This window comes from Bos grunniens, chromosome 3, assembly GCF_055505025.1.
Source record: "Bos grunniens cultivar Pamir isolate PY7600 chromosome 3, Bosgru_T2T1.0, whole genome shotgun sequence".
NCBI classification, from domain to species: Eukaryota; Metazoa; Chordata; class Mammalia; order Artiodactyla; family Bovidae; genus Bos; species Bos grunniens.
Genome location: NC_141167.1, coordinates 12,339,287 through 12,363,046, shown reverse-complemented (window position 1 = coordinate 12,363,046; position 23,760 = coordinate 12,339,287). Strand labels below are relative to the sequence as shown.

Here is a 23,760-nt window from a genome sequence, read left to right as displayed (position 1 = left end):
TGTCTCATCACCACTTGAGAGAATGATGTGCTTAGTCGCTCATCCGTGTCCAACTCTTTTGCAACTCCACGGACTGTAGACCACCAGGCTCCACTGTCCATGGGGATTCTCCAGGCAAGAATACTGAAGTGGGTTGCCATACCCTCCTCCAGGGGATCTTCCCACCCCTGGGATCAAACTTAAGTCTCCCATACTGCAGGCGGATTCTTTACCATCTGAGCCACCAGGGAGGTGCCTCCAAATGAGGTATGTGCTCTTCTTGTGGGTCCAAGGACATGAGCTTCCCAGAACAAGTGTGTTCTGTCAACTAATGATTGTCACCCATCAGCTGAAGGCTTGAGGCATTCGGACAGATGAGGATGCAGAGGTGGCTGAGGGGAGGGTTAAGGTCCAGAAAGGCCAAGGAGCTACAAGCAGGAAGGACTGAACCTGAACTCCATCTGATTATAGTTCAACTCCTGTGTGACCTTGGGCAACTTACTGACCTTCTCCGAGCCTCAGTTTGCTCATCTATCAAATAGGGATAATGTCACCTGCCTTACAAGCTTCAATCAAACAGCTTATGAAAATGTTTGTCAGTGCCTGATGCATAGTAGGAACTCAATAAGTGATTAGTTTGCTGAGTTCAGCCCATACATTGCAGTTCCTCTGTGTATCTCATGCTAGACAAGGTCAACAGCTTTTTTCACCATTTTCCTGTCTCTGTTCCTAGTTACTGGGCTTCCTGGGTAGCTCAGCTGGTGAGTTCGATTCCTAGGTTGGAAAGTTCCCCTGGAGAAGGGATCGGCTACCTATTTCAGTATTCTTGGGCTTCCCTAGTGGCTCAGACAGTAAAGAATCCTCCTGCAATGCAGGAGACCTGGGTTCAATCCCTGGGTTGGGAAGATCCCTGGAGGAGGGCATGGCAACCCACTCTTGCCTGGAGAATCTCCAGGGACAGAGCAGCCTGGCAGGCTATAGTCCATGGGGTCGCAAAGAGTCAGACGTTTCTGAGCAACTAAGCACAGCACATCCCTAATTATTCTTTACAGGGTTTGTCAGTGTGTATTTCTAAGTGAGAAATCAGACAGAGGTGGGCCCTTTGAGAGCCCATTAGTGGCTCCCCATCACCTTGGAGGGGGGGAACCTGACATGGGACAGCTGCCAGGTGTACTGTAGAACACAAGCCACCTCCTGAGGACCCCCCTGCCCACTAGGGAGAGGCACCATGTGACTCAGGGCCTCTGGCACAGTGAGGTGGTTAAGAGCTCCCAGTCCGGGATCATACCAACCTGAGGCCAGATCCTCTCTCTATGGCAGCTGAGTGACCTCTCACAAGGCACCTTGTCTTCACCAATTTACTCTCTGCATCTATAGGATGGGGTTATTAGTATCTATCCCAGAAGGTTGAAATTAAGACTAACAAGGTGATACCAGCTACTTCCACTGAACCCCACTGCTCTGCTGGGCTCTCCACTGGGCCCTCCACAGGCACCGCTTCATCTGCTGACTTCCTGGTGCCTGGCCCGTCCACGTGTAAATGCAAACTGTCATAGTTGTCAGGAATCACCAGCAGATCCTAATGCTGGGGACTAGACCCTTGGAAAGAGAGAAAGGTATCAGGGAGCAGGTAGGTCTAGTCTTTTTATGCAGGTGCTGGGGGAGATGGGACAGGCTTCCCCTGGTGGCTTAGATGGTAAAGAATCTGCCTGCGATGCAGGAGTCCTGGGTTCAATCGCTAGGTGGGGAAGATCCCCTGGAGAAGGGAATGGCAACCTGCTCCAGTATTCTTGCCTGGAGAATCCCATGGACAGAGGAGCCTGGCGGGCTACAGTCCATGGGGTTGCAATGAGTCAGTCGGACATGACTGAGTGACTAACACTTTCACTTCCTTTCTTGGGGGAGCAGTCGGAAGAAACTTGATGAAGGCCTTCTGGAGCAGTGTGCTCACACTTGAGCAGACATCAGAATCCTCTGGAGGGCTTCTCAAAGCACACATTTCCAGGCCCCACCTAGGGGTTTCTGGTTCATTATTTCTGGATGGGGCCTGAGAATGTGCAATTCTGACAAGTTCCCAGGAGATGCTGCTGGTCTGGGGACCACACTTTGAGAACCATCAGCCTGTGTTGATGCTGCAACAGAGAGAAAGTGAGATTCAGAATCACAGTCTTGAGTTCAAATTCCAGTTCCACTAGCTTCTAGCTCTGTGAACACTGGGACAATCAAATCCATAAGGACCTACTAAGTTCTGCATGCATGTCAGTAGGTGGCCATCTGTGAGGCACTAACTTGGCTTTCCCTCTCCTGACTCAGTGGGCCATTCTTCTGAGCCACCCCCAAAGATGGCTTAGAACACCCTTGCAGAGGCCTGGGTCCAGGCTCTCTGACCCTAGGAGGCCCTGTCCCACCCACTCAGCCTCCATCAGCCCCTGTCCTATCTGTCCCCACAGGAGGAGCCCTTTGTCATGTTCCGGAAGTCTGACAGGACCCTGTTTGGGAATGACCGGTTTGAGGGCTACTGCATCGACCTGCTTAAGGAACTGGCCCACATCCTGGGCTTCTCCTACGAGATCCGGCTGGTGGAGGACGGGAAATATGGGGCACAGGACGACAAAGGCCAGTGGAACGGCATGATCAAGGAGCTCATCGACCATGTAAGTGGGAGTGCCATGGACAGGGCTGTCCGGGAGGCTTGGTCAAGTCCTCTATGCACATCAGGATGGGGCATCCTGGCAGACAGCAGCCCTGGGGCAGGGGAGATGGAGACAAAGGAGCCATTGGTACAGGCTCACCCAGCACATTCTAAACATTACCTGCCCTCCGGCTCAGGGCCTTTGCTTTCCAGAAGCATTTTTCTATCCGGGGCCTGCTAATGAATGCCAGGACAAGATCTGTACCCCTTATTTCTTCTCTCGTTTATCCTTACAACAACCCAATGAGATGGGTACTGTTATTACCACCCATTTAACAGATGAGGAGGCTGAGGCAGAGAAAGATGAAGGCTCCCAGCTAGTAAGAAGTGGAGCTGGGACTGAGAGAGTCTTTTGGAGGCTCTCTGCTTCTGAAAGCCCTGGGCTCTGACGTCTGCAAAGAAGCCATCTGATCACTGGACCCAGGGCTCGTGCAGTCAGTCTTTGCAACCTGAAAAGATCAGCTAGAAGGATTATTGTCACTTTGCCTCTCCAAGTGCAGACAGCTAGCCTCAGGACCTTCTTCAGTCAGCCCTCTTGCCCCTGTCAGAGGGGAGCCAGGAAGAGAAGGAGGCTGGAGCTCAGAGCTAGAAGCCTCAAGTGGAGCCTCAGTGGTGGAGTCATTTCCTTGGTCCTAGACAATCAGGCCCCCAGGGAAGGCTGGTGGGAGAGGCTAATGGTCAAGAAAGTGAACCCAGTCTGGACTTGATTCCTACTCTCCCACTTACTAGCCGTGTGCTTCTGGACAAGTTTCTTAACCTCTCTGTTCCTCAGTTTCCTCATCTGTAAAGTGGGAATGATAATAATGGCCCCCCCTCCCCCATAGGCTGTGGTGAGGACTAAGTTCACACGTGCGCACTTCATAGTCAGCACCGTGTCAGTCCTTGCTTGTATTACTTTTATCATTATTGCTACTCCTTTGGGGCGGGGAGAGGGGCTTCAGGAAGTCTCTTTTTCTCCCTAAGCTCATTTCCTACCTCAACAGTGAGAATAACGATGCCTGCCCTGCGTTCTTCCCCGCTTGTTGGCGGAGGTGACAACTGCTGGGGAAGCAGCTCCCAGACTGTGGAATTCAGTCTAACCGGGAGGGAGGGGTGTTGTCAGCATTATTAGTAATAACTGTAATTATTATGGAAATTAGTCAGCAGGCCCCAGAGACATCTCCATTTATCGGCTCCCCCCTGAGCTTTATGAGTGGGGCTCTGGAGCATGGGGCTCTGGGTGGGATCTGAGCATGTCATTTGCAGAGGTGAGCTGGGCTGGGGAGGAGGGCGGGATCCCATGGACAGTGGAGGCCACATGTGGAGGGGAATACGGCTAGTGACGCTCTTGCCATCCACAGCATCCCCAGCAGTTCAAGAGCTCTACTGAGCCATTTGCAAGGGGGAAGACGAGAAAACCCAGCAGCTTCCGAGGCTGACCCTCAGCTGGAGGAAAGAGGGGGTCTTGTTCATGGCCTGCATGCAGCCAGTATCCATCAAGACCATAGGCCCTGACGGCACATGAGGGGACCTTGTTAAACCCAATTCCCTACAATTGATGAGCCTATTAATCGTAGCTTGGTGCCATTTTTAATAACATCATAACCATTTATTAGTGTCGTCAGATAATTAGTCTTCTCACTAGCTCATAGAAAGCGTGGCAAAGGCTTGGCAATATTATTACTTCCTTATTAGGGATCTGAACGCAGATGTAAAAATGATGAATGCCCACTTTTGCAAGAATCTGCCCCCTGAGGGCCATTTGGAGTCCCTGGGTTGAGCCTCTGACCAGCAGGACTTAAAAAGTCCTTCACTGATACTCTCTGCTCGTCTCTGTCCATGCCACGGGCCATCAAAGGAGACAAGATTATGAGGGAAGGTGGGGGATCTAAAGGGTGTGTCCCCCTCCTGCTCACATCCTCGGCCTTCCTCTGAGTTGTCTCCAACTATGGGAGCAAAACAGATGATTGGACAGAGCAGTGGTTTCTCCCTCCATCTCCTGGTCCCTCAGATCATCACTATTCCCACCTCTACTGCCCGCTCTCTCTCACTCCCGGCTCCGCCCGCCCCCCCACCTTTGGAAGTCTCCTGCTGGAGTCCATGCCTTAAATCACTCCCTTGTGTTTTAATGTCTTTGGAATCCAAGAGAGATGGGTTCAAATTCAGGGTCCAGCACATTTTAGCTGACAGTAGGAAAGCTATTCAACCTCTCTGGCCTCTATTTCCACATCTAGGAAGTGGGAATAATAAAATAAGTCTTCTGCCCAGGGTTCGTGGGAAGATTTAATGAGCTACAGTACAAAAATGCTTAGCCAAGGGCCTGGTGCTCAGTAATTGTACAGTGCACAGGGCTGTCTTACTCCTCACCATTTCCTCCTGTCTAAAGTATGCACATGTCCTGTCTAAAGTATGTATATGTGTGGCCATGATAGTGAGGGAGTCCGCCCCTCAGCCATGGTCACCCTGGTGGGCCAGAATGACCCCGGATCTGGATCTTGCCCCTCTGAATCTAAAAAGGAGACTCAGGGAACCGACTCACATTGATCAGAGTCACAGGGAATTGAGGCACGCATGAGACATCACCCGCTTCCTGCACTGGAGGCCTTTCCCGACACCTGCCATCCAGAGCTCCTGTTCTGGCACCAGGTGCCTGGGACCTTGCTGGGGAGTATGGAGACAGAGCTCTAAGTGTGGAAAGCCTGGAAGCAAGTGGAGAGGCTGCTGCTGGAGAAGGGGGCAAGAGATGAGCCTTGAAGGACCTTGGCTGCTAAAATGAGGCATTTTGTTTTAACCCCAAGAGCTACAAGGCACAGTTGAAAGATGTAGAGCAAGGGGGTGACATCAAATTGGGACTTGTGCTGCCAGGCTAAAATGGAGCCAGTCTGGAGACCATCCCTGGGACCTGGGTGGAGGAGAGCATGGTGGCCTCCGAGGATTGTGGTCAGAAAGGAAAGAAGTTGATGGCACAGGATGGAGCCATGAAGGTAGAAGGAGGAGAAGGGCAGGGAGGAATCAAGGACATGGTGTGAAATCCTAGCTTGGATGGCTGGGGAGGGAGTGGCATCATCCCCAGAGACAGAGCCTCCTGGGAAAGCAGAGGATCCCGGAGAGGTTCTGACATCATGTTGGTATTGGGGTTCCTAGAGGCTGGGGTTCAGGCTGGACACTCAGAGAGGGGATTGATGGGGAGAAATGAGAGGAGGACTGGGGGCAGGACCCTGAATGGTGAGAGAATGGGATGAAAAGGAGGCCTCCACAGGATGCCCGCTCCTGCAAGGCCAGAGCAGAGGGAGGAGAGGCAGGGAGGGTGGGCTATGGAGCCAAAGGAGCAAAGAGGCTGCGGGAAGGTGTGGGTACAGGGTGTGAAGCAGCAGGTGGGGAGGTGGAGGCAGGTGAGGATGGACCTGCATCCATGGGTTAGCATGAGTGCCATCTCCCAGGGGTACAGGTCAGTCCCAACACGGGTTCTGTGACCACCCTAGCCTGGCCTCCCCAAGCTTTGTGCTCAGAGGCCAAGGAGTCCTGTCCTGGCTGCTCTCCCAGGCCCTTGAACAGTAGGGGAAGGAGAGGGAGCAGGAGCCTGGCCTCAAGGGGAGGCCTGAATGCCCTCTGGCCACAGGAAGCTGTTCATCCTTTTTTCTTGAAATTGTTACATCTCACTATAGCACATAAGGCAGTTTCCCTGGTTCATGGAAGAGGCTGGACCAACAGGGTTTGGACCAAGATGGATAGGAGTGATCCTGGGTAACCCTGATGTCATCCCTTCCCCTGTGAAAGAAGTAGCACTGCCCAGATGTGATTCCCCATAAGACGGAGAGCAGAGCAGGGAAGTGGCACAGCTCCAAGGACCCATGTCCCAGCCTTACTCTTCTGGACAGACAGCGCCTTTGGATTATACTGGCACTTCCCGCACCTGGCATGGAGCTGGGTGCAGAGCAGGCATTGATGGGTGAGGGGTGTGTGAATGAGCACATGGACTGGCACACCTTCCCCAGAGACAAGGCTGTGGGGTCATGACTACTGAGCTTCCCATCCAAAGTGTGCGAGCCGGGGTGGGGGGAGCGAGGGAGGGGGTCTAGTGTCAAGGTGGTGACCCCATCATGCACTGTGTCCCCTGCCTCCGAAGCAGGAACCAGATCTTGGTTCTGGCCGGCATGCACTGGTGTTAGAAGGAGCCCCCAGACTCCTGTTTGGGTGGCCAGGAAAGTCTATGCCAAGCCACCTCCTTCAGACTGGCCAGTGCACTTTGAAGCAAGGCATGCTGGGAGCTCGCCTGGGGCAGGTAAGAATCCTGAATGAGACAGAGCAGGTGAGGGCAAGGAAGCAGATGGATGAAAAGGTAGCCTCTTATCAGGGCATCCAGGTTGCCCAGAGCAATGACTGAGGCACTCTGAGGAAGCTCAGGATCTACCTGGGGACAACCAGATAAGCAGGTGAGGGAGGCAGGAATGACTTGGGTTCTGTTGAGATGCACCCCAGGGCTGTCAGCTGGACTCAGCAAGCAGAGACCAGCCTGGAAAGATGTGGAAAGAGCCTGGCAGGAGGTCAGGGTCTAGACAACCAGGTGTGAGAGAGGATAAGAAGCAAGGTAGCAGTAGAGCTGCAGGAGCGAGGTGGGTGTTGAAGAGAAAGTGAGGTCACAGGGAGCAACGGGAACAAGCTAACCCTCCTGCTGAGGATTGTTCCTTCATTCTTTCCACAAAGCTGTATGGAGCCCTGTCTCAGCCTGGGCTCCTGGGGGCGTGGCCTGGGCTCCTAGGAGAGGGGGCACTGGGCTCCTGGGGGCGGGGCCTGGGCTCCTGGGGGAGGGGCCTGGGCTCCTGAAGGGCGGGGCCTGAAGAGGAGGCTTAGATACCACTGCTGACTGAGTTCGAGGGTGTGATGCCCGGGAGAGTCAGGGCAGGGAAGTGGAGCAGAGGGGAGGGAAGGCCAATACAAGGATGTCATATTGAGCTGGTCACCACTGAGTGAGACTAATCCAAGTCGGCACCCCAGAAAAGCCTGACAAAGTGTGTCTCAGAGCCATCTCTTGGGGTGAAGGGAGAAGAGGAACAGGTGCGTCCACTGGCTCATGACTTCCATGCATTTCTGGGTTTGGCAGGGCACGCATGGGAACCAGCAGGACCTGCCGGAGCATCAGCAGAAAGTTGTGGGGGCAGGGGGTGTCTGTGTGCAAGAAGTGCCCAGGTAGACAGGAGGCGAGATGCTGCCAGTTTGTGCCTGTGTGAGGCTGGTGGTGGCCAGAGGGTCTGACCTGGTGCACGAGAGGGGTGAGCCAAGCACAAAGGACGCACCAGACCCAGGGCAGTGACAGGAAATGTAGGAGCAACCAAGGTCAACGTGATTCCTGCCCCTCTAGGAACAAGCAATGAATCAGCCGAGTTAAATTTCATTAAAATTTTGATCAGTGCTGCAAGGGGGAATATGTATAGGGGACTTTGGGAGTATAAAGCAGAAAAATGACTCAGACTTCCCTGCAGAGGTGACTCTTGGAGCTGAAACTTGAAAAATGAAGGAGAGATATTCAGGGCTTGGATGTGGGTACTGACCTGGATGGGGGCACCTAGATTGCTGAAGTCTCTGCCCTCGTGGGGTCCTGTGGGGTGAGCAGTAAGGTTCCCCGGGCAGACCCTGGGCAGACACCAGCCTTGCAGATATGCAGGGAGTAGGGGAGGGAGTATATTCTAGAGATGGGAATGGAGGTGTGGTGTATCCCCCATAGTGTGCCACAAAGTGGGGAACACCAGCTGAGCCGTCCTGAAAGACAGCCCTGCAGGGATTCAGGAGTGGGCCATTCTCCCAGGCCTGGAAAGGCACAGGCTTCAGGTCTCACTCTCAGGCGTCCATCAGTTCAGGAGACCTATGTGTGAATCATGGGTACACAACTCCTCGGTCAACACTTAGGAATTTTCTAGCACCTGTCCCATCTCTTTAGATATATACAAGCTTTCTGAGGTTATCAGTAGCTACATTGCTGATTGATAAGTGTGGCGCTGGCTGGCTGGAGGGACACCAGTGGACACTGCTCATGACTCAGTGCTCTTGCTTCCGCAAGAATGGCGGTGCACCAGGCCCCCTAAACCTCAGAGGGGGAATGCAGCCAATGCCTCCTTTGATCAGGTTATTCATTTATTTGTTCATTCAATTTATTCAGTTAAGTCCCATGCTAGGTGCCGTGGATACAGTGTGAACAAAAGTCAGGATCCCTTCCCTGAGCCTCAGGATCTTACATTCTAGGGGAGGAAACAGGCAGTAATCTATGACTGTGTGAATAGATGTCACTGTTCTGTGAGAGGAGTGTGGTAAGTGAAAGAGCTTCCCTGGCTCCCAGGCTGGGGCCCGGGCTGGGAGATCCCGCCAATCAGAAACCAGTGGAAAGCTGCTGATGATCCATCCCAAGAAAGCCTGGAGGAAGGTACTGGAGACTTGTGAGAGGTGAGGGTAACTCAGGAAATGCCTTTCCCATGCCCTTGGCTGGCAGCATTCAGAGAGATCCAGGGAGGGGGTCTGGGTCATTTCTAACTAACTGGCATGCAGCAGAAGATGGTACGTGAGGGGCAGAGGGAGGAGGGGCATGGACTTGAGAAGATGTCCCGCAGTAACAGCCACAGCCTTGAGACTACGCCCTCGGGTCTCCCAGCCTCCAGGTAGGCTGGCATATGTGCCGGGAAGATCTGGTCTCACAGACACACCACCATCGCCCTCCTGTGTCCCATCTTCCTCCTAACTGGGACAGAGACCTTGTTTCTGTCCTGTATGCGTTGGACCCAACCTGTTTGCAAGGCCGGGGCTGTCACTGAAGGTGCCATGGAGCTGAAAATGTCGCTAGGACCTGACTGAAGAGGGCCGTGAGGACAAGTGAGGGCTATCAGTGAATGCTCGGGACCACTGATGGTCATCAGAAAGGTTGCCATCAGGGCAAGGATGCAGCATAGCGTCCAAACTCTGGAGGGAGGCTGGTGAGAGACAGTCAGGACCCAGCAGACTGGCAGGGGTCAGCAAGGGATGCTGAACAGGGAAACAGGCCAGAGCTCAGCCCACAGGCTGGAGTAGGGGTTGATCAGAACTCTTGGGGGTACTTTGATGCTCAGTCTTCCATCAAAACCATACTGAGCCCCTTCTTTTTGCCTGCCTTGGTACTAATCCTAGATTTGCATCAGAGAGTGAAATAAATGCAGTCCCTGCCCACCTCCCCCCCTCCCACCACCAGAGCTTATATACCAGCGGAAGAACTAGATATTAAGCAGCAACTTACAAATCAACATTCAGCTGTGTGAGGACCAGGGCAGGGGCTACGAGAATGTACAACTCAGACCTCACAGCCTGTAGAGGGAGTAGCCTCCCTGTCCCCAGGTCCTTGGGCTTGACTGGGCGGGGCCTGTCTGGGCGGACACCACCTTTAGGGCCCTGTGGGATGGGGAAAGAGAACCACTAGAGATAGGAGGCAGAGCCGTAGCTCATCCGTCCCCAGGGTCCCTGTGGCTACGAAGCAGGAGGACCTGCTCATGCTTCCTGAAGACAGAGGTGCAGCATGGTGCCTGCTGGAACTCAGGAATCAGCTCCTCTCCCAGGCCAGGGAGAAACACAGCATCATTCTGCACTGTCAAGCCATGAGGCTGCCGTCAGCTCAGGAAGCTGGAGTGTGAATCACAGGTGTTGGCAGCTGACCCATCCGCTAACATTCATGAATTTACCAGCACTCCTTTCCCCTCTGTTCAGATGTGTGGGTTATTGAGGTTGCTGGCTGTCAGGTTAATGTCTAGGGATTTTCAGGGGGCTCTGTGTTTTCTTCAGCTCAGAGTCTGGGGTTCATCAGCAGACACTGTCTGTGACTTGCTCTTAGAAACTGTAAGGTGCCCAACCAGCTGGCTCTGAGAGCATGCTTGCCGATTTTCTCTTCTAAATCAGCAACATCCCATTCATTCAGTCCCTAAGTCTCTACTTGGAGGCCTGCTATGAGCTGGACACTGTGTTAGGTGGAGGGCATACCATAGTGAAAAGACACTGACTCAGGCCAGCTCTCAGGAGCTTATGGGCCAGTAGAGAGGAAATCACTCAAAACCTCTGAAATCACAACTGTGATCAGTGCTAAGAGAGCAGTACCTGGTGCTGTGAGAGTCATCACTGGGGAGGCTTGATTTCATCTGAGGATTTTGTCTGTGGAAGTCATGTTTGAGCTGAGATCTGAAGGAGAAGCAAATATTAGCTAGACAAAGGTTCAGGGAGGAAGAAGTTCCAGGTAGAGAAGAGTATTGTGCAAAGGTCCTGAGGTGAGCATGGACTGGAGGGTCTGAAAGAAGCCAGTGGGAAGAGAACCAGGGGCAACAAGATGGGAGGTGAGACCGTAGAGGCAGGCAGGACTGGGACTGCACTTTCTAATACAGGAGCCACCAGCCACATGGGGTTATTTAAATCTGAACTTTAATTAAAATCAACTGGTTACATTAATTTAAACTACTTATTTTAAAATGAATGAAATCAAAGTATAAATTCAGTTCCTTGGTTACACAAGCCACATTTCAAATTCTACTTGTGGACAGTGGCTACCATACTGGACAGTGAAGATACAAAGCATTTCCATCATCGCAGAAAGTTCTGTTGGACAGCACCACCTAGATTGTGAATGGCTTCATGAACCCATAATAAGAATTTTCTGGAGGGCAGAGGGAAAAGTCTTAACATATACTAAGCAGCACTGGGAATCAGAAAAGATCCTATTTGGAGAAATAACACTTTGGGAAAAGAATGTAAGGTGAATTCCTTGGATCCCACACACTAGAGATGTGGGCAGAGAGCCAGCAAACAGAGCCCCGGCTTCAAGCCCTGCCTGTGTGGCAAGAGTGAGCCTTGTTTTCTTCGGTGGCTTTGGAAGTAGAAGTACAAGGACCTGGTGGAAAGTAGGGGCAAATCAGCGTGTTCCTGCAGCCACAGGCTTCCCAAGCATGACTAGATGTTGCAAAGTGTATTCTGGGGAGGCCCAGGCAGTCATGGCCAGGAGCCAGAGTCAAGTTCAGGTCTCTGGGAATGCAACGTGGGCTCAGGAAGGGCAGGGTGGGCCCAGCCCTAAAACTTGCCTACCAGAATGGGTCTGGTGCAGGGGCGGGGCTGGCAGCAGGTGGTACAGGGAGTTGCATGCGTCCTCCCCAGAATCTAAGTAATATGTGTATGAGTGTTCTTGGCCTGTCACAAACCTGGAGACTTAAAACAGCAGAAGTTTATTCTCTCTCAGTTCTGGAGGCAAGAAATCAGAAATCAAGGTGTCTGCAGAGTTGGTCCCTTTGGAGGGAGCATTTGTTCATTGACTCGCCTAGCATCTGGTGTGGCTGGCAATCCTTGGCATCCTTGGCTCAAAGCTACATCGCTCCAGTCTCTACCTCCATTATCACATGGTCTCCTCCATGTGTATCTGTGTATCCTCTCCTCTTTTATAAGAACATCAGTCATTGGATTTAGAGCTCACCCTAATCCAGTATGACTTCATTTTAACTTGGTGACTTCCACAAGAGCCTAATTTACAGAGCTTCTGAGTTGGTGAACATGTGAAGATGTGAGGAGGATGGGACGCCCAGTGAAAGAGAGAAAGCATGGAAGCACCACACCCACTCCTGTATAACTTGCCCTATGTATCTCCTCCATCTAGCTGTTCCTGAGTTCTGTCCTTTTATAGTAACCAGTAACTTCAGTGGCTTCACCATTATACATCCCCACCAACCACCTATGAGGGATCTAGTTGCTCTGCATCCTCATTGCCATTTGGTATTATTAACATTGTTTTATTTTGGCTCTTCTGATAATTTGGCAGTAGTACTAGGGGGATTTTAAACCACGTGGGGTGTGTTGCTGGGGGACATATGAGGGAACTACTGTAATGCAGAGAGTCTGAATAAAAAAACAGCCTTGTGCCAGGAGACTTCACAAGGCTGCACACTCAGGAGAGGCTGTTTTGCCCACCAGTGGATTTAGGGGCACTCGGCAGGAGCCAGAGAGAAACAGCTCTTTGGGGAAGTGAACAATCCCACTGAAGACAAAGAAAGTGAGTCTTTCCTTAGCAAAGTCCCAGTTACTCTACCCAGGAATTTCTCCAAGATTATTTAATCATAGTGGCAACAATGAGATACTGTTTTAGTGGGGAGTAGGCGAGGGGAGGAGGAGCCTATTTCCAGGTAATGTCACATTCATAGGTACCAAGAGTTAGGACTTGAACATATTTGGAAGAGGATGCACAATTCAACTCATTGAATATGGCTGGTATGGTAGAGTGATAAAACATTTGAGTTTGAGGTCATGGTCAACGGGTCCATGCACTGGCTCAGCCACTCACCAGCTTGGAAGGCAGCTCTGCTCATTTCTGTATCACCAATGTCACTGACCACCCACAAACTTGACCAAATCTCCTAGCCTAATTGAATCACATTACCCTTACCTGGGATGTGGTGATCCTGTTTACTGCATCATGGGACTGCTGGAGGGTCACATAAGGTAATATATATAATACACATAGCAGTGCTTGGTATATAAGTGAAAGTAACATTTGCTCAGCCATGTCCAACTCTTTGCGACCCCAGGGACTATAAAGTCCATGGGATTCTCCAGGCCAGAATACTGGAGTGGGTAGCCATCCCCTCCTCTAGGGGATCTTTCCAACCCAGGGATTGAGCCCAGGTCTCCCACATTATAGGCAATTCTTTACCAACTGAGCCCCTAGGGGAACCCAAGAATACTGGAGTGGGTAACCTATCCCTTCTCCAGCGGATCTTCCTGACCTAGGATTCAAACCGGGGTCTCCTGCTTTGCAGGCGGATTCTTGACCAGCTGAGCTACCAGAAGTATCCACAAAAGATAGTAGTTCTTTCCACAGAGGGTATATATAAACTGTGACAGGTCACAGTCAGCAAGCTGATGCCCAGGGGAACCCCAATCAAGAGGCAGAGCACATAGATGGGGAATCTGGTTGAGATCATACTTAGGAATTAAAGTAGGCAGGTGCCAACAGGGACACCAGACACAGGTAGCAAGCTGAGGCTTTCCAGGTTTCACTCTCAGGTATGAGGCTAGTGTCTGACCAGCAGCCAAGGGGCCTGGATACTAAGGGCAAAAACATGGAGCTGTAGCTAGTTAAGCATTCTTTCCTTCAGTTTTGGTTGTGGAGACGTGGTAAAGCAAGTGGTGCCAATCAACCCCATGTAAGCTTGGAGGAGAGTAGGACAGCTTCTTTGTAAATAGAAAGCTGCTTGTGGTGATGGAGTCCTGGAAGTGCTATCCTGTCTGGTCCAGAGGTTTATAGAAAAAGGTGTGGAAGGTCTTTGGTGAGGCAGATGGAGCTAACAAACCACCCATAAGACCAATGAATATGTCGGAGGAGTCAGAGGTTTGTTTTGTTCAAGGACATGATTATTGACAGCAAAGTCTTTGGACCATCTGTGAGCCTCAGTTTCCCTCCATAAATAATACAGGTTGGAATAGATGCGCTGAAGGTCTCTTGTCCAGCTCTGACAGCCTATGATTTTATGAATCATCCTCAAAGAAAACTTGCACAAGTAGGAAGAGCCTGCCAAGATTGGGCCTTTCATTCTGAGTAATGAGCTGAAACAGCAAAGGCTTGACATCTGTTCGGCTCTTTCAAGGGAAGTTGGACAAAATAATGCCTTTTTCAAAGAAATCGTAACCAATGGTGAAATGTAGTATTTCCTGCCTAAACCAAGTGGAGAACTCCAGCCTTGCTGAAGCCCAAGGGAGAACACACATCAAAACTTCTCATAAAGAAAGTCAGGTTGACCAGCTGTCTTGCTGCTGTAGGCACAGAATGCCCAGACACCCCTGCTTTCTAACACCATTAAAACCAGAGAGCAGAAAGGCTGGTGGGGAGATCCTGAAGATTCTGAAGATTCTGAGACCATCTGGGGAAAGAAAGAGGGCCTGTGGTTGGCTTTCTGGCTAGCCCGGGAATACTCCTAGTTGAGATAAGCATTGGCCACAAACACCTTGATCCTCGAGTTACTAACATTCTCATCCAACCTGCTATCAAAAGCCAAAGGAAGATTTGCCACCGCTGACTTTGAGATTCTTCCCAAGAATCCATTCCAAGCCCCAGAAGCCATTCCCAGAGACCAGTTCCAAATGCATTCTGAGCAGTGATGATGACTTTGGAGTCAGAACAGAACCTCCCAAAGTGATGTGCTTTGAAAGGCCAGGGCTAGGGGAAGCCAAGTTCTAGAATCATGACATGCCAACATTATACGGGATCCTAGAACTTCAGGGCTTAAAGAGATCCTCCAGAATGTCCCACTGAAGTTCCCACTCCACTTGGAATCTTATCCAGTCTCCAATAGGGATTCCCTTGCCTGGAAGCTGCATGAGAGCAGAGCTGGGTCTCTGGCTCGCCTCTCTACCCCGACTGTTCCACAGTAGGTCTTGACCAAATACACACTAGTCACTGGGCACCTTCCCTGACAGTTCTCTCTCCTTTTGTTGCTTTCCTTTGAACACACCCCGAGATGAGAGTACTCCAGGGAGCCGAGGTAGCAGCAGCTGCCCATTTCTTCTCCCTTGCCTTCAAAGCTAGACAAGTTCCAACACACACGTTTAGGAATTTACCAAAGAAAGATCCCAGTATGAAACAGCCTTTCTAATAGGCTCCCCTTCCTTGATGTTCCCAAGTAGTCCTAAGTTTCATTAAAGCCTTGGGCTCCTAATGTCAATAATCAGCCATTGGGGCTGGTGTTAGAAGGAGAAACATTGGGATGAGCAACACCAGGGTTATGTGTTTGCCAACATCCCCCAGCCTGGGGCACCAACAGAGTCATTTCGGAGCTGGGGTTCTACCCATAGCAATCCTCCTTGCCTTGAAGTCTCATTTCAACTTGGTTGCTGGTTTCTATTCTAGGATTGGTGGAGTCAGAGGTGTGTTAACAGCTACCACTTAGAAAAGAATGTGATTAACGTCCATTTTCCCTACTAGACTATAAGCCCCATAAAGGCAGAAACCACGTCTGTTTGGCTCCGCTGTGTATCCCTAGTGCCTAGTGGATCTCACAAAATAATTAATTAACTGTTTAATTAATCAACTAATTCAGCTAGGCAAAGTCAGAGGGTGACTGCCTAGGGACTGTTGTTTGGAAGGGGGTTCTCAGAGGCAGCTGTTGCCGCCCTTAGCAAAAGGGTCTTTAGTGCTGATCTTTAGGACTCAGTCTCCCTTTCTGTTCTGCCCCATCTGAGGAAGGGAATTGATTATTTTGTTCACATTCTGGTAGATATCCACAGGAGCCCAAGGGAGAGCCTCTGAGAGGGAAACATTATTAATCAACAAACACTGCATAGGCTGAGATGGGGCTTGGTGGTAGAAAAACAGAGCAGTGAATCAGCCACAGTCCCAACTATGCTTAGGAACTTACAGGTAAGAAGGCAGATATGACAAAAAGGACACATGCCTGCACATACTGCCATTTCAACTGCACAGGTTAGGGCCTTACCACAGGACAGGAGGAGCTTCACGGGCGTTTAGAATTGGACGCTATCAGGGAGGACTTCTTGGAAGAGGATGCATGTGCAAAGGAATATTTAAGGCGGTGAAAGTTAGACAGCAGGGAGAGGCATTCTCAACAGGCACAGTGTGTATAAAACACAGAGGTCAAGAAGGGAATGTGGTAAACAAGAAGCAGTTAAGCGGGACCTTGTGCTGGAGGACAGCAGTGGGGCAAGCCTGCAAAGGTGGGAAGGAGAGATTGCAGATTTTTAATCAGAAAAAGCTCAGACTAGAGATATGAAACTTTAATTACTCCCCTCGTTAGAAGTGTGATGGGGTGAGCTCTATTGGCATGTGAACATCCCTAGCTTTCTCCAACCCCTTCCCTGCCTCCTCTGCTCTGTCCTCTTCCTGCCCCTCTGCTACTAAAGAGGGCTCAAAATTTGTCTGTTTCATTTCTCCTCCTGCCCTTTCCCACCAAATAGAGTTTTATTTTTGCCCAACAGGTTTCGGGGGCTTTGAGGATATATAGAATATCCAAAATGGGGTAAAGCATGCGAGAAGTAGATAGGAAAGGAAAACGGATATAAATAAGGGGTGCTGTGGATTGTGTCCTCTTCCTGACATTTGAAAGTCACAAAGAAAGAACACAAGCTATTTTTAAATGTTTGTAGATTGCTGAACTATATTTGACAAGGCACCGTTTTGAGAATGGACCACATGGGTTATAGCTGTAATAGTGTTCCATTCTCCACATGTTGATACCACTGTCCTCTTCCTCAAGGCCATCAGCTCTTGGATAACAGGGGTTAAGTCTAATTCACCATTATCTCCCAGCACCCTGGGCATTGCCTGGCCCAGAAGAATTAGTAAACAGTTCCAGGGTTCAGGCAACAAACTCCACTTCACTCCCTCATCTCTCCTCCTTTCAAGAAGGGATGTTCTGTCCCCTGCTAGTCTTAGGCTTTGCTCACAGTCTGTCTATGTCTCTCTCACTGCAGAAGGCAGATCTGGCTGTGGCCCCCCTGACCATCACCCACGTCCGTGAGAAGGCCATCGATTTCTCCAAGCCCTTCATGACCCTCGGCGTGAGCATCCTCTATCGCAAGCCCAATGGCACCAACCCTAGTGTCTTCTCCTTCCTCAACCCCCTGTCCCCAGACATCTGGATGTATGTGCTTCTCGCCTACCTGGGTGTCAGCTGTGTCCTCTTTGTCATCGCCAGGTAAGGGCAATGCCCTGGTCAGAGCTCTGGCCCAGGGTTAGGAGCTCAGGGAGCCAGGCAAGTCTCCCCACCCTCTGTGCAGTTGTCACAGAAGACCCAGGTTCAGACCACTGCTTACCTTCTCCTGTCTCTTTCCCTGAGGCTCAGATCCTTTCATATCCCCCAAGGAACATTTCATGGCCCTCTAACTTGAATCCCCCAGTCCTCACCCTGGTCTGTGTCCATGACTTTAAGAGGTATCAGTTGTATCCTAGGTCCTATGAGCAGGCTTGGAGAGGTTCAGTCACTCCCCAAAGCTGGACCACTTGGACCAGGCACCCAGTACCGCAGACCCAGGTGGCCCAGCAGGTAGCTTAAAACTCAGAAAACAGACTGTGTCCATCCACTCCACAACAGCAGGAGGAACAATGCCACATAAACTCACTCGCACGCACACATGCAGAAACTTGGCTTACACACAGCCTTACCTGCCTCTGCCACATGCTAGCAATACTCTTGCATATTCAGCTGTTCACGTGAAGTAGGCTGGTGGGTCATAGTAGAGGCCACTGGGAAACAGATTTAGCCCAGTGCTTACTGAGCACCTACTGTGTGCCAAGCACCATGCTCTGTCCTTTATAGCCAGTTATCTTACTTGATTCTCGTGGCCTCCGTGAAGGGGAGACAGCCGACACTCAGAAAGGCTCAGTACTCTCCCAGGCCACCCTAGCAATGAGGGACACATCCAGCTCGTTGAGCTCAGGTCACCAAGTGTTTCATCTGCAGCCCACATCTCTGCCACCTGAACACCTGTGTTCTGCTTCCGCCCCAAGTTGGCAGCTCCTGGGCCCCAGCCCTCTGCCCCCTCCCTCCAGGCTCCAGCCCCAGCCCTTGCCCTGCTTCTTTTTTCTCTAAATTCTAACAAGGTGTGATGCGAGACTTCTCCGGAGAAGCAATCTGAGATCCAAGGACTTGGTGTGTCGGCCTTTTTCTCTGCTGAGTCTTCTTTGAAAGCTTTCTCCCCACCCTGCTCCTTTTCGCTCCCTCCTCCCACACAGACACAGACCAAAGGGAAGGATGTGAGAGAGGAAATTGTCCTGCCTCCGAAGCCCTTTGCTGCCGGCAGGCCTGGTGCTGCCTGCCTGCTCGCCCAGCCGGCAGCCCAGCCTGCCACAGAGAGACCTTCATTATGCCTCTTGTCTCTAATGGTCTAACAAGCCTTTGAAAGCCAGGAGCCATTCTCCAGAGCTCTCACCATAATTTTAGCAGCGCCAGCCGGCCTCTTGGCTCCCCACCCCCTCGAAAACAGCTCGAGCTTTCCCAGCATCAGCTTTGCTCATTTGATGTGTATCCCATCCCCCTCCAATTCCTGGCCTTTCATCCCCTGCAGCCGAGCCTGCTTTCCACCCCTTACCTTCTGGCCAGGCAGGTAGGAGCCCCTCCTCCCAAGGTCAGGATGAGAAGACTTTCTGTAAGAGAAGGGATTTCTGGAGCTGCTGGAATGACACAGAATGCCTGGAGAGAGAGGAGAGGGACAAGGGTCTTGATCACAGAGCCATGAATAGCATCACAGGACGATTATCAGTGTACCACTCACACAACACAATTCACACCCATCCTGTCAAATCCTTACAGCAGTCCTGGTAAGGTCAGTATAATTATCCCCACTCTACAGAAGCAGAAACTGAGGCTCAGAGGGGGTAAGTCTTTGCCCAAAGCCAGAAAGCCTTTTGTCGCAGAGTTGGGCTTCAAACCAAGACTTGCCAGACTTTTAATCAGGGGTGGCACACACAGGAAGCGTGAGGGAGTGAAGCACTCTGGGTGGTAGGCAGCAAGGGGTGGTGGGGACTGAGGCAAACTCCAGCACACACCCGGAGAAAAGGGTCATTACCACTCAGCTCCAACAGACCATGCCAAGCAGGAATGCAGGCCAGTGCTGTGGGGGTTCATGATTTTAGAGAGAGTTTCAGATCTTCATGTGATGCCTCATGGCTTTTATAAGTAGCCACTAATTTGATTTTTTAGAATGCCATTGAGGTCAAGCACAGCCCATCTGTAGTGTGAAAGTGGCCCTCTGTCCCCTCCCTCTGTATGCCCTGTGTCCTTTGGACCTCTGCTTGCTGGCTACCAGAGAGCTAGACACAACTGTGCAAGAGATAGGGTCTGCGAAGGGTGAGTAGGTGTCTAGATTCTTTCTGGGCAGCTCCAGCAAGACACAGGACTGTCCATCATACAAACTGGCTGGCCTATGCCTGGCTAGCACTGGAGTCTAGGCACTGACCAAGGCCTTTCTCTGTGAGAAGAAAAGGGAGGCAGGGAGGGAGGGAGGGAGAGAAGGAGGAAGGGAGGGAAGGAGTGGGGAGGGACGATGCTTGCCATAACGGAGACCAGGCCAGTTGGCACTCACGACAAGGAGATAATCCTAAGTGCTTGACCCGGGAAACAGGACTGAGGGCGAGCCGCCAGTCCAGCCCCCCAGGAGTCACATTCCAGCCAAATCCAGTACAGATGAGAGCCCCAGGGAAGAGGTGATCCCAGCCACAGTTGGTGCTCTGTCTACACCTGTCATCTGGGGCTGGAGTTTAGCCTTCACCCTTCAGGGGAGACAGGGTATCTCCAAGTCAGTCTCTCCCACTGACTTGCAAAACTTGGAGAACCCCTTGTAGCCACAAGCCATAAATCCAAGATCCATCATTCACTTCGGTGGCACCTTCCTTACTGTCCAGCAGCCATTCCACCCCTCTGTCCTCCTGGGGCACTGGAGTGGGAATCTGGGCTCCTCCACCCCCTGACTGCAGGACCATCGCCAGCTGGAGGGCCCAGGCTGCCTCCCCACCTGTGAAGTAGGCATCTGCTGCGCTGTCTGCCCTCAAGGGGTAGTGAGGACCCAGGTCTACAACAAGACTTAATAACCCGGAGACCCATTCTAGACCAGTTATTTTTATCATGGTAAGAAATTCCACCTCCAGGAATGTATCCTGTTGAAAGTCACCACTGAGCCTCACTTTACATGCATGTGCGTGCTTGGTCGCTTCGGTCATGTCTGACTCTGTGTGAGCTACCCATGGACTGTAGCCTATCAGGCTCCTCTGTCCATGAGATTCTCCAGGCAAGAATACTGGAGTGGGTTGCCATGCCCTCCTCCAGGGGATCTGCCCGACCCAAGGATCAAACCCATGTCTCCTGCGGCTCCTGCACTACGGGCGGATTCTTTACTGCTGAACCACTGGGGAAACCCTGGCTCACTTTACAGTCCTCCATGAATCTAGAAAGCCTTCTCAGCAAAGCCCTAGACAAGGCTGCCCTTTGGCCTGGGGACTCATAGAAGTGTGGGCAAGGATGTTTCTTTCAGCAGAGTGTATCACAGTGGGAAAAAGGGCCAGGCTGTGTCAACAAAAGAGGAGTGGTTAAAAATACCCATTAACTGAAAAATTATACAAACGAACTTATTCACAAAACAGAAAGAGATTCACAGGCATAGAAAACAAACTTATGGCTACCAAAGGGGATGGTGGGAAAATGTAGGGAGGGGAGGGTAAAAATTAGGAGTTTGGGATTAATACATACACACTACTGTATAGAAAGTAGAACAACAGGGACCTACTGTATAATAGCAAACGCTATACTATAATACATGCTATACTCAATAGCTTATGATAACCTATAATGGAAAAGAATCTGAAAAAGAATATACATATAGAACTAAAGCACTGTGCTGTGTGCCTGAAACTGGCACAACTTTGTAAATCAACTATACTTCAGTGTTAAAAATATTTTTTAAAAAATCCTGTTAAGTAGTTATAGAGAATAAAGGGCATTAGGAGTAATGGTTCTAGAAAGAGGGTGGTGGCTTATTAAGTGACAAATCAAGACCTAAGACATTATTATGGTATGATGTGATTTTTTCTATGTAAAAGGATGATTATATGTATCATATCTATCTATCTATATACATATATATTGTGTGTATGTACATTAAAAAAGCAGGGCTTATGAGATCGCATCAGAAATCACCTTTGCTTTGTCCCTCACCCACTTTTCATCCACCTGCCAAGAGAAGGAACTGGCAACCCACTCCAGTACTCTTGCCTGGAGAATCCCATGGACAGAGGAGCCTGGTGGGCTAGAGTCCACGGGGTCGCAAAGAGTCAGGCACGACTGGGTGACTAACTCACACACCTTCCAGTGTGTACAGAGGAGAAGTTCTTTGCCCCAGTGAAAGCTCTGCTGGGACCTGTCACTTTTTGGATCACTTCCAGGGCACAGAAACCCTAGGTCTCTCTCTGTAGCACAAACACACTTTCAACTCAGAAGTTAGAAGGCTGAGTCTCCACGTTTCTATCGTCATGCACAGTTCAGACTCCTCCCCTTGCCCCCTTGCGGGTCTGCTTTGGCAGTACCTCCTTAGTCTGCCCACGCCCTGTTCAGTGCCTGGTCCTTCAGCAGCCCCCGCCCTATGGCTTCTCTCTGTTGGAGTCTCATTGCCTTTCTTGGATACGAGTCGTGATGGGTCTCTCTTCTGTATAAGCCCATCTCGTCCAGGAAAACAACCTCAGCCCTGACCGTGCTAGGCCTGCAGGCCAGTCCTGTGCAGCAAGGACTTACTCTCGTAGAAAACATGCATCAGCCTGACCCCTGCCCTCCAGATTTCCCAGCTAGCGTCCACCACATCCTTACAGAGCCATTTCCAGGCTCTCCCAGCCACCCTGTGGAAGCCACTCTCCCTAGACTTCACTGTGGGAATGCAGGGGCCCCTGAGTGCACAGCTCTCCAAAGGCTTTCTCTAAAACCCTTCTCACAACAGCCTCTCATCTCCACTCTCTTCATCCTCTATCTCTTCCTTGTGGATTTTTAGAGCCTCTAGCCAGATCGTGGTCATTCCCTTTGAAAATCCCCATCTTGATTTGAAGCCTTACTTTGGAATTTCCTATTTGCAGGATCTTTCCACTTCGTGAAAACCAAATTCTTTTCATGTGAGCATTTTGTTGATCAATGTTTAATTTACTAAAGCTTTTAGAAGAGAGATGGAAAGTCACAGCCTCACTCTTAAAACGCATCACACTTTACAAAACAAAAGAAAATTCCATCAGACATGTGTCTCCTTCCGGGTCTCTCATCTCAGCATCTGACCCTACACCAGCCACTCTGAACACACCGACATCAGCCACTTCAGCCACGTCAACCACACCAGTCACACCAACCACTCTAGACTGGTGGGGACTTTCTCCAGAGTCTCTCAGTCTCCCCAGAGTGTTCCAGCTTCCTCCAACTTACATTTTCTCAACTGGAATTCACACAATAAACAAAGACCCCCTCCAGTTATCAGGTCTTCTCTTCCTTAGAAGGCAATGGGGCCGGGGAGGCTTAAATAACAGTTTTTTTTGTCATGCATGTATTTGTATATTCAGAAAGAAAAATCTGAAAAAAACAATAGAACACATTATTCTTCCCAAGAGGTGGGATCATGGAGTACTTTCACTTTCTCAGTGTGTTTTATACCGTCTGAATATTTTATGAAGAGTGTATTTTACTATTTTTCCATTTCAAGGTTTTCAAAGTACACAAGTAATTTAAAAGCCTATTTTCATTTTTCAAAGTTCATGCAATACACACAAAGCAACAGGCTTCCATGAAATTTCTTCTGCGTTTCCCCTCCCCAGAGGTCAATAGTGGTTTTTTTTTAGATCTGGATCCTTCCAGACTGTATATGCATTTGTATTCAAATGCACATAAATAGGTACGCAACTATGTCTTCAGGAATCTATTTATGTAAATGTGATCATATTGTTCTTATTTTTATCACTTAAAAAAAAAAAAAACAATATGTGTTGAAGATCCTTCCCTGTTGGTGCATCTCTTCTAACGGCTGCGTGCGGTTTCAGAGTGTGATGGTGGCGTAGTCTATTTAATCATTCCTCTATTGAAGGACATTTAGCTTGTTTCCAGTTTTTTGCTATTACAAACAATGCTTTGATAAACACCCCCATGCACTTCTCTTTATGCTCCTGGAAGAGTGTTTTTTCTACGATGGATAATGAGTCGCAGAATTGCTAGGTTGAAGGGCATGTGCACTTTTAATTTTAAGAGATACTGCTGAATTACTTTTATCACCAGAAAAGGGCACTAACAATAAAAAACGAGAAGCAAAATGACTCTGGTTTCCCATTCCCTGACTCCCTAGCAGAACAATGAGGGAATTGATGCTAAAGTGGTCGGCACATCATTGTTTGCTAAACCGCCAGCTTGTAAGGCGTGAACACCCCTTCCTCCCATCTCCCTGAAGATTTGCCTCATTGCTCCCCTCTTCCTGCTGCAGGTTCAGCCCTTACGAGTGGTATGACGCTCACCCCTGCAACCCAGGCTCCGAGGTGGTGGAAAATAACTTCACTCTGCTGAACAGCTTCTGGTTCGGAATGGGGTCCCTGATGCAACAAGGTATGTGTG

The 23,760-nt window shown here is 50.2% G+C and overlaps 1 protein-coding gene across 2 annotated transcripts in view; it reads left to right on the top strand.

The window, feature by feature from the left end:
- The window catches only part of GRIK3 (glutamate ionotropic receptor kainate type subunit 3), a 248,779-nt gene that overhangs the window by 201,077 nt on the left and 23,942 nt on the right, over window positions 1-23,760 (top strand). For both annotated transcript variants that reach the window (XM_086394212.1, XM_086394211.1), the window contains exons 10-12: window positions 2,430-2,633; window positions 17,114-17,337; window positions 23,633-23,751. In XM_086394212.1, coding sequence (XP_086250338.1) covers window positions 2,430-2,633; window positions 17,114-17,337; window positions 23,633-23,751 — 547 coding nt within the window. The remainder of the gene's footprint in view (window positions 1-2,429; window positions 2,634-17,113; window positions 17,338-23,632; window positions 23,752-23,760) is intronic.